General features: G+C 42.4%; 2 protein-coding genes across 6 annotated transcripts in view; both read right to left on the reverse strand.

The window, feature by feature from the left end:
* Nucleotides 1-4,414, reverse strand: part of rassf6 (Ras association domain family member 6) — a 52,204-nt gene extending 47,790 nt beyond the window's left edge. For all 5 annotated transcript variants that reach the window (XM_054756224.1, XM_054756215.1, XM_054756214.1 and 2 more), the window contains exons 1-2: nucleotides 2,042-4,414; nucleotides 610-1,530 (exon numbers count right to left, since the gene is read on the reverse strand). The gene's annotated coding sequence lies outside the window, so the exon portion shown is untranslated. The remainder of the gene's footprint in view (nucleotides 1-609; nucleotides 1,531-2,041) is intronic.
* Nucleotides 4,415-4,577: 163 nt separating this feature from the next.
* The window catches only part of lpar1 (lysophosphatidic acid receptor 1), a 35,850-nt gene continuing 25,860 nt past the window's right edge, over nucleotides 4,578-14,567 (reverse strand). The window contains exon 3 of the mRNA XM_054756227.1: nucleotides 4,578-9,968. Coding sequence (XP_054612202.1) covers nucleotides 9,652-9,968 — 317 coding nt within the window. The 3' untranslated portion in view covers nucleotides 4,578-9,651. The remainder of the gene's footprint in view (nucleotides 9,969-14,567) is intronic.

The raw sequence follows: 14,567 nt of genomic DNA on the forward strand, positions 1-14,567 counted from the left end.
GAGTTGCTGAGTGTTGGCATGGTTAGCAGTGTGGAGAGTGCCAGTGACCGCTGTGTTGTGGCTGACAGCAGCTCCTGTGTGAATGAATGTTCACTGCGCCATTGCATTAGTCTTCTACTACAGTGGCCACTAGGTGTCAGCAACATCACACCGATGGGACAATAGCTACCAAGGATGCTGTCAATGCTAACATGTGAGTCTTGTTACGATCTGGTGTGTCGAATGCTAGACGCCCGGTATGCAGAGACAGCGGCTGCGTGCTAATAAAAGCCATTTATTAAGCACGAGCAGGTGCAGGTACTCACGGTAATGCTGGCAAAAAGGCAAACAAACAAAATGTGACAGAGAAAAAGGCTCTGGTTGAGCAACACGACATCAGCAACTGATTGAAAATGATTTTATGATTCAAAATTCTTCATTTGGGCCAAGAATACATACAATTTGCTTATATATGCATATGTTTTGACTAATAATGGGCCATATTCAACCACAAAACAGTGATCATTTTTTAATTCAGTAATTTTTGAAAAAGTGCGATAGAGTGAGGGAGCGATGTTTGAACCACTGCAATCCATTCCAGTTAATATTAACATTTAACATCACGTTTACCTTTGGTGAAGACTCTTTTTGGGCAGAAGGAGTTTCGACTGCTTGTGACCCCCGTTTTGTTGGCACCTCCACTTTGGCAACACTGGCTTCCTTGATTTCTTCTTTCAACGCCAGCACGGTGATGCACCTGAGCACCGCTGTTGACGTGTTAAGGTAGGAACAAAGTTTAAAAAAGGACTCGGTGGGGATACTTGCCTTCGTCCCTCATCACATGGAAGCGAGGTTTGTCATGACGCGTGTGCGTTAATCGTGGTGCAAATGTTAACATAATTAACTAAACTAGTTACCGCTGTTAACGTGTTATTTTTTACTTTTGTTGTGAGCGCTGCTGTTAAAATGCACCACAAAGCGCTCCGATGATGCTTGGAAAAAGCAGTCACTCAGTCAATTAGCTGCTTGTGACCCTCCAAACAAAAGGCCTTATCTAAACGGACTCCATAACCTTCCTATTACCGCTACTGCTGTCACCGTTTGAGGAAAATCACTTCCTGTTTTGTTCCCTTAGTGCGGTGCATCTCCACTCCGCAGAAAAGCCACGATGTTCCAGGGGAAGTCTGACGTGCTGAGAATGTGCCGGGTCTGTTCTGCAAAAGTGCTGCGGCCTCTGGCACATGTTAACAGCTTAGCTTCTCATATCTTGTTTTTGCCATCTCGGACAGATTTTGTTGGCACTCGGACTGCTGAGTCAGCCAATTCAAACATTTCACTGAAAAAAAGAACGCAAAACTACCAATGCGGAGGGGCATTTCGCGGCGGAAAGCGTCTGTATTGACATTGTAAGGAAGATATGACATCCCATTCACTCAGCGGCTGCACGGAGGAACACGTTTGGGCGGCTGTGCCGTCTCTGATTGGCGCACTCGGGGAGCCACGGGAAGCACCGAGGCATATATCAGTCAACTGGGGGCTGGCAGTCCAATTCTGTGGAACAATAAACATAGTAGAGTGGTTAAGGTTAGCATATACACACTGCTATTTGTTCTTTACGTCCTATAAAAACATATAGCAGCTGGCTGCAACACTAGATGGCTTAATATCATACTTGAACTCATGGGTAGAAAGCGGGTTTGTTCTCTTAAATGACTTCATTTGTTTATTGTAGGCTATTGATGCCAGGTACACCCAAGCACCACATCTAGAAGGTACCTGTTTCTTGTAATATATTGCTGATACAACATTATTTTAAAAAGTAGATTTTGCATTACAGTTGTCCCTCGTTCATCCCCGTTAATTGGCCCCACACCCAACTGCGATAAGTGAAGTTGGATTCAATATTAATAAATGGAATATTTCCGTACTTATGGCATAGAAAGCCTGTTTCTAATTACGGTTTTTAACATCATAACAGCCCTAAAGACATGAAATAACCCATATAGTCACCTTTACATACCCAATCATAGAAAAGAAAGCATATAAGCTAACATAGACTCACACGTTAGCAGCTCCTCGTTTCTTTCTGGACAGCGTACTTCCGGCTTTAAATGGCTTTGCACTCGTGTTACTCGATGCAGTAGACAGAATACGAGTAAATAAGACATGTAAGACGTAAATCATGCTTGTGCTCCGTGTGTGTCACAGTAAATGTGTTCCCAAGGGAACCTTAGTGACGAGTCTAGTGCCTGTCACACCGAACACCGACACCTAGTGGCCAATGTAGAATACATTACTAGAGCCACAGTTCGCCTCTTCTGCCTTCTATTTGTATTTCAGCTCATTTAGTTCGTTAATTTAGCCATCTTTATGCTTCATAATGCTTAATTTAGGCCAAGAATAAGGACAGTTTGCTTAAATATACTTTTTTTTTTTTTTTTTTTACTAAAAATAGGCCATATATTCAACCACAAAACATCATTTCTTAATACATTTTTGAAAACCCGCGATATAGCGAGGGAGCCATACTCAAACTATTGCGAGGGACGACTGCATTATAATTAATGTATTAATGTAGTTTAAACGTTTTCATCTTCTTTAATTGCTAATGTATCATAGGAGAGTTTAAGCCATACAAGACCATGCAAACAAAACTGTTTCCTCAAGGATGCTGATAGCGTGCAAGACTGCATTTCATGACGCACACATTATCACTTGTTGCCCGTTGTCCTATCTGTGACGCTTTCACTGTCATTGCAACAAAATGTTGACCCATAAACTACCAGTGGGGGCAAGGCTGACCACGGAAGATAAAACATTCATGATACAAACCCTTGAAAAAAACAAGTTTAAAAAAAAACTTGTGTTTAAACTTTTTTCACCCTAAACTGCACCGCCTCACCCTGAGACGTGTTTGTAATATTTCATACATGAGCGGCGTAAATTTGCCATTTGTTTCTCTTTGCCTTCCCGCCGGCCAGGCAGCTTCTCCGAGTGTGTAGCCAGTTATTAGTTACCTTGCTCGGTATTGCTTACAAGTTCTTTCGTGATGCGTAGAATTCTGGTCTCAAGGTGGCAGTAATGACACAAAACATTGATGAGACGTTAGCTTACATGACATTACCTTAACCCTGCATGAAGTCAGCCATGGCATGTCCCACATGATAGAGTGAAAATAGTTCTCCTCCCATTCCGTGTGGAAGTGGTAGGTTTTTGGCTTCTTAAGTTTAGAAGAAATAAATTAGAGGCTAACGGGCTAGCTCGCTAACTCTGGGCCGTCTCGAGTCCCTGCTATAAATGAGGGATGACTTGTAATAGAAAAATGTTGTCAACTTAAGTGGTGTGATCAGTGGAGACGAAAGTGACATTAACCACTTCACCGCAAATAAAACTATTATCCTGCATTAAAAGTGTTTGGCGTTAACATTTTTGCGATTCATTGGATTTAAATGATTTCCTAATGGAAAAATTGTTTCAGTTTTGATATGGTTTGGTTCCAGATGGTACCACTGTGCGTTTCCATAGATCCAGTTTTCTGACACCAGAAAGAAAAAGACAACAAAACAACGGAGTCTTTTCTCGTGCTTTATTTTTGCTGGGATAACACCACTTGACATCGACTTGGATTAGAACCTACAGTCATGTGCATTCATGTCAATCACGTTATTGTTCCTGTTATTATGATACAGTCCACTTGTGTGGCTTGTTAGGTTGGAGGCGTTGGACAACTTTGCAACAAAGCCATTCTTTGTAGCATAAAATACGTGGAATTCAGACTACCACAACCATTCTAAAAACTGCAATTTTGCATGCAATGCAAAAAAGTCTAACTCAGGGGTGTCCAAACTTTTTCCAGTGAAAAAATGAAAGGATGCAACTTTGATAAAGCAACACATGCAGATATGCTACGAAATGATCCATAGTGTTCCCTCGCTCTATCACGGTTCACCTTTTGTGGATTCGCTGTTCATTCCAGCGTATGAACGCTGCTACAGGCACAGCCTGGCCCTTTAAAAAGAACTGCATTGTGGGAAATTTAGTGTGTCTTTCTTCCCTCTCTCGTCTATCTGCACTGGCCAATTTTTTCTGCGTCCTGATTGGCTGTAGACCATTGTCAATCAATCTTCTTCGTGCCGCCCTGCCGCGTCTACTGTGTCGTCGCTAGCTTGCTTTTGCTTGCTAGCTTGTAATGAATCATGGGTTCGTCTGCAGCAATATGTTTCAACAAGGATACAAAAACGCTACAGTACAGCGGAACGACGCCAGGACGAAAAGGCACGGTCACGGGAGTGAAATACACGGGAGTGACTTAATCATTTCTTGAGTCCAACCTGTAGGTTGATCATTAACTTGATCATTGAACTTTTTTGAAAGTGTTTCATAAAGAAGAGAGAACTGTGAGAAAATGTTACTGCCTGTCTGAGAAACGAGCATAAAGTGTACGGTGAGCCTTAAAACACATCCAGTATAATAATTGGAAAAATATAAATGAAGTTGGCTACTTTGTGGATTTCACTTATTGCGGGCTATTTTGGGAACCTATCCTTCACGGTAAACGAGGGAACACTGTATTTCAAGAAACATTTGTGATGTAGGTGAAAAAGCCTATTATCAGTATGAACTTCACTCTTTGCCCCCCCCCCCCGTATTTGATGTTATTTTGTTTACATTTCCCAAATATTTCACATTTCTTCATAAATAGTTTTTGTAAAATTTCTTCTCACAATATTTTGTCTCATATAGGCATAACTTTTTCCCCAACTTACTTTTCCAAAAATTACAATTTTATTTTGTTTTGTTTTTCATATTAGGACTTTGAAAAAAAAACTTTAATAATTAAGCTTAAAATTATGTTTTTTTTCCTCATAAAATTCTTATACTTTTTCTTGTTAGCTTACAAGTTTTTTTCAATTTTGCACTTTGGACACCCCTGGGCTAACAGTAAGAGAATGATTCCTCCTACTAAGAACATGATAGGACAATGAAAGTGTGGTTGTACTAAAGGGGAGAAGGGGGGGCCGTAGAAGTAATCCCGTTTAGAACTGGAACATTGTTAGTAAATTCCAAAAGAGCTCAAAGCGCCACAACTCCTACAGTACTCTTGGATTGGACAGCGTAGAACATGAAAATTGTACACTTTCCCTTTGGTGATTCAATTTGCATAATATATATTTACACACACACACACACACACACACACACACTGTACAGATACTTACACCTTTGTACACACACACACTGAAACACTGATTAACAGGCACATGTAGTTGGTACGCTATATAACCTGATACATACTTTTTTGGTCAGAAACCGGACAACAAATATAGAAATACGTCTGGTGGTGTGGATTTGGGTGTCTTTACAGTGCAGAGAGAAAAAAGCCTTCAAACAGCCGTCAATAAAGTTGCTCCAGGCCAAACATGCGTAGCAGCATGATAAGCCTGACGCCGATGCTTAAAAAGAGAACGCTGTAATCTTTCTACACGGACCGCAACTTCTGTTATCATCCGAACAGGGCTGCTCGGATGAGCGAGCAGGACTTACTGACATCTGAGCGGATCTGTGAGTGTTACGGCGCGAGGACAAAACATCAGCTTTCATCTTGGCGTGAGGCGGCGAGGGCGTGCGGAAATTAAAAAAAAAAAAAAAACAGCTCTCAAGCCTGCATGAAGTCAGTCAGCCTCGTGAGGATTTAGCAGGATATCATCCGGGTCACATGGAAACGTTTTGTTCTTAAAGAAAAAAAGATATCCCAAGCACTTCAAATCCACGCACATGCACATGCACAATACAAGCATCAACGTTCCTGCTTCATTTCGCACCAAGTAGTACAGTTCAGTTAGGTCAGTTAATTGCCTTTCCATTGTGCAATTCCAACTTGAAGCGCCGCCATGTTTCCGCCCCTCTCGGTTGATTGGTCGACACGGTAATCCCTCGTTTATCGCGTTTCACTGGTTCCAGACTCGAATGTGAAAAGGGAATTTCCACAAAGTAGGATTCTTCTTTATAAATGGAATATTTTCATATTTGTGGTATAGAAAACCTGTTTACGAGCTTCTAAAAATGTTTTTTTAAGCCCATTAGAGCCCTCTAGACATGGAATAACACCCCTATAGTCACCTTTACACTCATATTATCCAATATAGTAGATATGATCAGGGAAAATAAACCATTTAAGACATAAATAAAACTTGTGTAAATGTTCCGCAGTAAATGTTCTCCCCAGGGGGCCTTAGTGGCAGGAGGACAGGAAGTGACACGAGGGGTTCAGAGTTGCCTTTTAGCTTGTCGTGGGCTATGGCTGCAACAGTAGCTTGTGTTATTATTATTCTTATGATTATTATGTTACTATTGTTGTGGCTGCTGTGAGATCACTTAAAGCTGCAGTACATGGCGATCAAGTCTATGGCTTGTCTCACTGAACAGTTACTGGCACCTCGTGTCCAATGGAGAATATTCACAATTTGACTCTGAAGGCGTCAGGGGGTGAGGCTTACCACCGTACTTCCATACAACCACGCAGGCTGACACCCCCCACACCTCACGCTCACGGCACCAGTGTGCCCGCCTGCTGCAGCCAAAACTAAAAGCATGAGAGTTGAGAACGCTAACCATCCAGCTAAACGGCTCTTGAGGTGTCAGGTTTACTAAACTTACTTCCGTACAACCACGGAGGCTGGCACCCGTTACTCACCCCTCCAAGCCTCACCACGCTCATACGGGTTATGGCCAGCGCTTGGCATTGGGCTAAAAGCCCGAGCTGTCAACTCAAACCATTCTTTCCCAAACTGAACCGTACATCTTGGTGGAAATGTTGCACCTGTTTAAGTCGACATACCAAAAATAGCCATTGCTTATACGGCAGTTTGTTGACACGGTTTTGTACATTTTGTTAGTTGCAGAAAAGGTGGATGGAAGAAGAAAGGACAAAGTTTTGAAGGTCAACTGCAGTTCCTTTCCAGTCGCGGTTCCAAATCAGCTTTTGCGTTTGGTAATAACGACGAAGTGACTCTTTTCTTTTCTAAAGATATAAAAACAGATCAAAAGATGCAGCTTAGAATGCACGTAACGGGACACACCTATTCCACCTAGAAAGCCCAACATTAAAAGACCCCCAACAAGGTTTTATGGTTTTATATCCGTGCTGTGAGTGTGTAGCAACAGGCACATTCGTATTCATTAGCTGCCTCTTTTTAGCTGTTTTTATATCTTTTGAACGCACAGAAAACAGAAAGAACGTGCGTGTTCATGTCTCACATAAGGATTGTGGATGATGGGCAAAATTGCAAAAACAGGCGGCACAGTTAGGCAATACGAAGAACATGGCGGACCAGGACTTGGTGCCTCGGTCGATAAACGGAGTCGACTCAAACGGGAACTGCTGTACGTACTTGTAGTTTATGTTTTAGTTCACAAATGCTCCATGCTGCATTCTCGTAAACGCTTCAGTAAGATGTCAGCCGCCTCATTAGTAAAAAAAACATATCGTCTGTCCCTGTACTGTACGAGTACAGTATGTACATAACACTTCCTTCATAGCGCTAACAATACTGGTGTGTAACATTCACTCTCTGGTCCAAAGGCTCTGTTGCTTTCTAAATGGTGATATCATCGGAGTGACCTTTCCCCCAGATAAAAGGGTTTCATTCAAATGGAAATGAAACATCAGAGCAGATGTGCTGAGGCACCAGAGATTCTGTCAACTACAAACTTCAAGTCTTCATGGAATCCCATCTTGTCACTGGAAGAAACCCGACGTTCATCTCGACCGGCGATACGGTGCGTTCAATGGTCGACTTGCTTATTTCCACACCCATGTGACCTCCAGCCAATTGTAACTCGCAGACACAAAAACAAACGATAGAAGACAGAGAGGTCGTCACATTTCATGTCACGACCTGCAGTCTGTTAACACTCACAACACTAATAAGATGACCTTCGCGCAGTGCCTCCGAGCCCGCATGCTGTAAAACTGCAAACATCCTCCTCCCCTTCTTTGGTCACAACCTGGGAACAAGTAGTCTTTAAGGCCTTAGAAGGGAAATAAACAAGTTGGGATTTCTTGCAGCTTTTTGACTCCTTCATGTATTTAGGTTGGATGGCAGCCTGAAGATGTTTGGTTGCATTTGTGTCGTTTATTTTGGGAAACTCGCAGCGCAAGACGCTCGCTGGCGTTCCGAAGGTGCTTGACTTTGAGCTTGCAGAAGTGAAAATGTTAATGCTGCATGAGACTGGCTCTTAAAAAGGGACTGTATGCAACTCGCTCCAAATTACTTCAAATACAAGTAAAAAAACAAAAAACAACAATTTTAATTCATGAATAATCAAAAATATAATTCATTAAAATTTAATTTAATGATTTTTTTGTAACCAACAAATATAGAAGAACATATAAAAGAACACCTGAACCAGCTAGCGTACAAAAAATATGTCAATTTTTCCCAATTAGGAAGTAAACTTCATAAAAATGGTCATACATTTTCCTTCCGCACGAATAAAATCACTGGCGTTCATGTCTGTAACTCACACGCACGGCACGTCTGTAGGGCGTGCACATGTACAAAAGCAGTCTCCGAGAAGCGACCGACAATTGGGTTTGTTAGGCTATATGTTAGGTATGTTATCAGCTGACATAGCTAGCGTATGTGATGCTATTCGCACGTTCCAATGTTGGCGCCCTCGGGGCAGCTGGATCAACCCGCTGCATACAGTCCCTTGAACAATGAAACATCATTTACGGAAGCATTATTTTGTCTTCATATGGTTTTCGGTTTTCTCAAAACCGCAACAAAAAGAAAGTCTGGTTCTGATTGAGTAGGCCGAGTCATCAAATAGATGAAGTAAAAAGAACATGTTATTAGTTTCAGCTTCAAAACGCATATTGGTGATGGAATGGGATCCCCTCGCAGAATGTGGGTCACGCAGGATATGGGGCAGCGTGGTTCAGGTGGTAGAAGGTTGCTGGTTCAATCCTCTGTGTCCATGTCGACCGAGTTTCCTCAGGCAGGATACCGAACCCCAAGTTGGTCCTGATGCTGCGTCATCAACAGGTGAATGTCCCAATGTGCTTTGGGCACTTTGCGGTTTGCTTCCTGCTTCGTGTAAAACGTTACAAATCAGGGTGGGGTTGTTTTTGCGTCTGGATGGTTCCATTGGCAGTTTAGTGACTCAATGTTTCAAGAAGTCACAAGCTGATGCTGAAGCGGTGCGAGTGACTCGGCAGATGGGAATGTACCATTTTCATTCGTGGGTGGGGAGGGGGTGTAATTCATTGTTACATGTGACGCCCCTGCACAAACTTTTGTTAGTAGTTTTTCCATCAACAACAAAACATGTCGGCTTTACACTTTTGTGCTTGGTGGAAGTAACCATCGGATATAAAGTCAACTGGAGATTATTGGATTTTCACAGCAACGCATTAAACACAAATAGAAAATATGTCTTCAACAAAAATACTAACATCCTTTCAGAGTCCTTGAGATAACGCCTCCTCATCCTTCATAGTTAGTGTCCTACTGCGATCCATCGCCAAAACGTCCGTCGTCATTCTGTAATCCATCTGGTGGGTTCCTGCCTTCACGTCACATGTTCAGAGTCACCTGACCTTCTCATCTGCGCCCAGTCATTATCTCTCACATGGAATTTAACCCCTTCACGCATTATCCTCACCTTCTATACCACCGAGTGTTCGTTGTGGTGATGGTGGTGCAAGCCGCCACTCAGCACCGTGTGGTTGATGGATGACGCCGACCGGTCGGAGCCCTCCGCTGTCGTCCCGTTGACATTCTCCTGCCGCTGGCAGCACAGGATCTGCCTGAAGGTGGCGCTCATCTCCTTGTCGCGGTAGGAGTAAATGATGGGGTTCATGGCGGAGTTGAACTCGGCGAGAAGCAGGAAGAACTTTTCATAGGTGAGCACGTTGCAGCTGGCGCAGAAGACGTCCAGGAGGAGGATGACAAGACCGGGGGTCCAGCAGATGATGAATGCACCTTTTGGAGACACAATACGGAAGAAAAGAAAGTTGAACCCGCTGATTCTCAGCATTACATATCTGCTTCTAGAACTTGCATGAGAAAACAGCCGGTCTGAAACCAGACACGATGACTTAATTTCTCAATCACAGGGCACATGCTGGATAAACAAACAGCATTCACACATTCATGATAACATGTCACACTTTGACTGTTTTGGGAACTTCCTTCCTGCGTCCATTGATTTCACATAGCAGCTTAGAAAGGAACGCTACACCTAGCGCCAAAAACAAAAACACACACGACCTGCTAAATTAACAACAGGAAGCAGGCAACATGTCATTAACTGTGCAACTGTCAACTCTCCTTTCTCCTTCCTGCCCTTCAACACAGACTTGCATTTCACTAACACTTGACAAAGACTCGAGTTTCACTGATTCACGAGTACTCTACCAAGACTCGAGTTTCACTGATTCACAAGTAGGTACTTGACCAAGACTCGAGATTCACTGGCTCATGGGTACTTGACGAAAAAGGCAAGTTTCACTGACTCAAGTGTGCTCGACGACTCGAGTTTCACTGACTCAAGAATACTTGACCAAAACTCAGATTTCACTGACATAGAAGTATACTACCAACACTCAAATTAGACTGACTCACAGGTACTTGGCAAAGACTCAAGGTTCATTGACTCATGGCTACTTGACCAAATCTCGAGCTTCACTGACTCTTGGGTGCTCGATGACTCGAGTTTCACTGACTCAAAGACTTAACTCATGGGTGCTCGACAAAAAAATAGCGTTTCACCGACTCACGGTTCTCGACAAAGATTTATTATAATTGAATAGTTATTAAAATAGTAGTCATTTTTGCAAGTTTATTTGGAGCAGTGGAAAAAAATCTTGCTTCCAAAAATAAAGAGTTGATTAAAAAAAAAACAAAAAACGACTGGAACATATTTTTTTCTGGTTGCCAGAAAATGAATGAAGTGCAAAAATGAAAAATGTTAGCCACAAAATGAATCATTTGATAACAATCAAGCATCACCATTTATGAAGTGGGTGTTCTTTCCCGTGTCAACACTCTAGGAGGCATCTTCCGTCTCCAGAAACAAATGGCTCAAACCATCATCAGAATTGCAGCATTCCAAACGCATTTGGCCGGGAAATGTGACGGGTGGCGCAGCGGCCTCTGAGTCATTCCTCGCGAATGTCAAGGTCAAGAGCCGTCAATGAAGTCAACAGAGGCCATTTGTCCAAACTACGACACAACTCCAGCGCATTAACCTCTGGACGACAGCAACACAAGAAAAGTCCTGATGAGAAATGAGGACAGCCGAGCGTCTTGAAGGGCAGGCCTGTTATCTGTCGGGGTTTCCGAGGCAGCTGCAGCAGCTAAAAGCTTGACCTCACTTCCCAGAAATGCAGGCGGACTCTTCGAAGTTTGACAGTTGTCCAGAATGCTTTACACCCAAGCAGGAAAACCATCAAAAGTATTTGTCTCTCAGCATCACGACATCCAGCTGGACCGGTCAGTTGCAGGGCGGTGGTGCATGTGACATTGACTCCTCCTGTACAAGAATCAGCCATATGAACTACTACGCTACCAACAGCCCGAAGCAAACAGACAGCATCTATCCGAAAGGTTTCCCCCATGAGCGTCTTTCATTTCCGCTCTCCATCCAAGGGAATGTACCTGCCTGCTGGTGTTATACCATACTACGGAAATCTGACAGTCCACTCCCCGAAGCAGTTTTTGAGGCCGGGGGAAACGAACCCAGGTGAACCCTCTTGCCTTGTCACTGCTTGAAAATGTCAAACGTGGGGGAAAGAAACTGGAGAAGCCGAGCAGTCTGCAGAGAAACGTAAACAAACACAACTCCGCAGGAGTGGCTGGAAAATATTGAAATGTCTGGAAAACTATTGAGACATTTTCCAGGTCTTGTCGGGTAAAACAGGGGCATTGCGCTTGGTGTTAACACATCCAGCCGAGGCTGAATCAGATCACTTCGATGGGTCTGGGCTGACATGCTTACTGGATCTTCCTGCACTCAGGGAACAATTTATCAGCAGCGAATAGCAAGCAGAAGTTGGTCAATTAAAACCCTTTCAGAATTATAATAGCATTTTCTTTCAAAAATGATTTCCAGGGAGCTTTGGGAGAAAAAACTACAAATAAAATGGACCCCATCATCCTATAAACACACACTCACATGTGTAAAAACAAACACAGACCAGCACTGTATTACATAATCATGAATGGCACCAAAGCAGAAAGTCTTCAACTTCGTGTGGAAACATTTGGCTCGTCGTGCTGCGTGCTGAGCCTTACAGTCAATGTTAGAATCTTTCCAAGTTTTCCTACCAGAAAGGACCTCAGTCACGCACTGTCAAGACCATTGTTAGATAATAAGTGACTTTTTTTTCTCCCAGTCTCTGGAACCAAACTGCTCCTTGTTTTAGATTAAAAACCAGGCCCACTTCCTCTAACTTTCTAAGCAAGACTTCACACAAAATTATAATAAATTCATGTAGGCAGAGCCGGCTAGCCCATTAGGCAATATAGGCCAATGCTAAGGGCCTCCAGTAAACTAATGAAACTCTTAATGTGGAAAAGCTTTCTTTGAATCAAATGTAAAGCAATGTCCAATAAGTCAACATAGGAGTCTCCTTGCGGCTATCCTTTTTGTACATAGCTTTGCATCCAGTGATCCTTCGTTTATCACGGTTTACTGGTTCCAGACCCGACCATGATAAGTGAATTTCCGCAACGTAGGACTCCTTATTTATAAATCTAATATTTTCATAGTTAGAGCATAGAAAACCTTTGTACAACTTTCTAAATATGTTTTTTTTAACATTATTAGAGCCCTCTAGACATGAAAGACATGAAAACCCCTACAGTCACCTTTACACTCCTATCACCTGATATAGTAGACATAATAAGAGAAAATATGACATAAATAAGACATCATATAGGGTCACACATTTGAGCATTGGGAGAGTTCTTTGTTGTTCCCTTACTTCCGGTTTCTGTACGGTACTTCCTGAGGTGGCTATTGGCTCTTCATTGTAACTTTACTGACACCTAGTGAACGGTGTAGAATACTACATATCACACCATCCTTGCATTCCTCGATTTTAGTTCACTTCGCCATTTTTATATTTGCAAATCCTTAATTTCGGTAAAAAATATGTAAAATTTGTTTACAAATGCATATTTTGTGGCTTATAATGGGATGTATTCAACCACAAAACAGCAATGATTCATTAAAAAGTTTGACCATTTAAAACTATTAAACCCATAAGGGGGGGCAGCATGGCTCAGGTGGTAGAGTGGTTGTCTCCCAACCTGCGTTCGATCCTCCGAACTCCAAACCCCAGTTGCTCCTGATGCTGCGTCGTCAGTAGGTAAATGTGCTAGCAGTGTCACAGCGCTTTGAGTGCCTTAAAGGTGGGAAAGACCATTTACCATAAACCGTAATAGAATGAAGCCGCAAAATTCGAAGCGCAAAGGATTACTGTATTTTGTATATACAGCAGTGTCGTTATTGTATCGTGCAAATGTAGCTTATATTGACTTATTGTGTGCAAACTGTGTGGTTATTGAAATTGTTTGATGCTGATTGTCCTATTTAATGTTTGTTGCTATTATTATTATTTATTCACTTATTTACAGGATTTTTATTTTGTGGGCTTTTGAATTTTTTTGTATTTATTTGGAATTCTTTAACCATGTAAATTGGTTGACACTGGTGAAAACAATGCCATTCAATTTCTTTTGTAAAAGTGTGTCAATCAGCCACGGAGTGGGGGTGCCATTAACAATCTCGCCTAGTGTGCCACTTGGCGTAGGGCCGGCTCTGCATGTGGGACTGGGCACTGTAGCGATAGAATACTACAACAGAAAATAATATAGCAGTAAATAACGGCGTGTTTCTGATCTTTTTAAAGCCATTCCCTCCACATATAAAGTACTTTATGCATTTTGCATGAATCATTTTGACTCAATATGGCGGACATCTGTGTTGGATTGTCTTCAATGGGCTGGGGTTTCCCCTCACCGACCCTTAAACCGAATAAACTTCCAATAGTACTAGAATATTACTACTTTATCACATCACGTCTGTGTGTTTTGTCTCTTTAAAAGCTTGGTCACGCCTCACTTCCAGCAATCAGTCTTTTTTCCCCACCAAATCTTTCAATCCTCCCAGTATATCTCTCTTCTGTGTTTATCTCCTTCTATGATTTCCTAACCCGGTCATTATCTGAGGTCGTGACCGTGATGCCATTGAAATAAGGCATCCAGCAGAACCCATTATGTAGACTTCTGAAATGGCTCTGTGGTTTCTCGTTTGTCCGCAGAAAGATTTCTTTTCCCTCTCCCTTTCTCCACATCACTCCTTGCACACATGCACACACTGCAGATTAGACAAAAGTTCATGTTGGGTAGCTGAGTGGTGAGAAGGGTGGATAAAGATGCTGGTGGTGTTAGCACGGTGACCTAATGCTTAGAGAAACAAGCCTTTGACTGCAAGCACAGCGGGTTCTTTGAAATGGCAATAGAGAATGTTTCTGCTCTGCTCTAATCAAAATACAGTCATGTGTCCAAAAATAG

This window comes from Dunckerocampus dactyliophorus, chromosome 17 (genome assembly GCF_027744805.1).
Source record: "Dunckerocampus dactyliophorus isolate RoL2022-P2 chromosome 17, RoL_Ddac_1.1, whole genome shotgun sequence".
NCBI lineage: Eukaryota > Metazoa > Chordata > Actinopteri > Syngnathiformes > Syngnathidae > Dunckerocampus > Dunckerocampus dactyliophorus.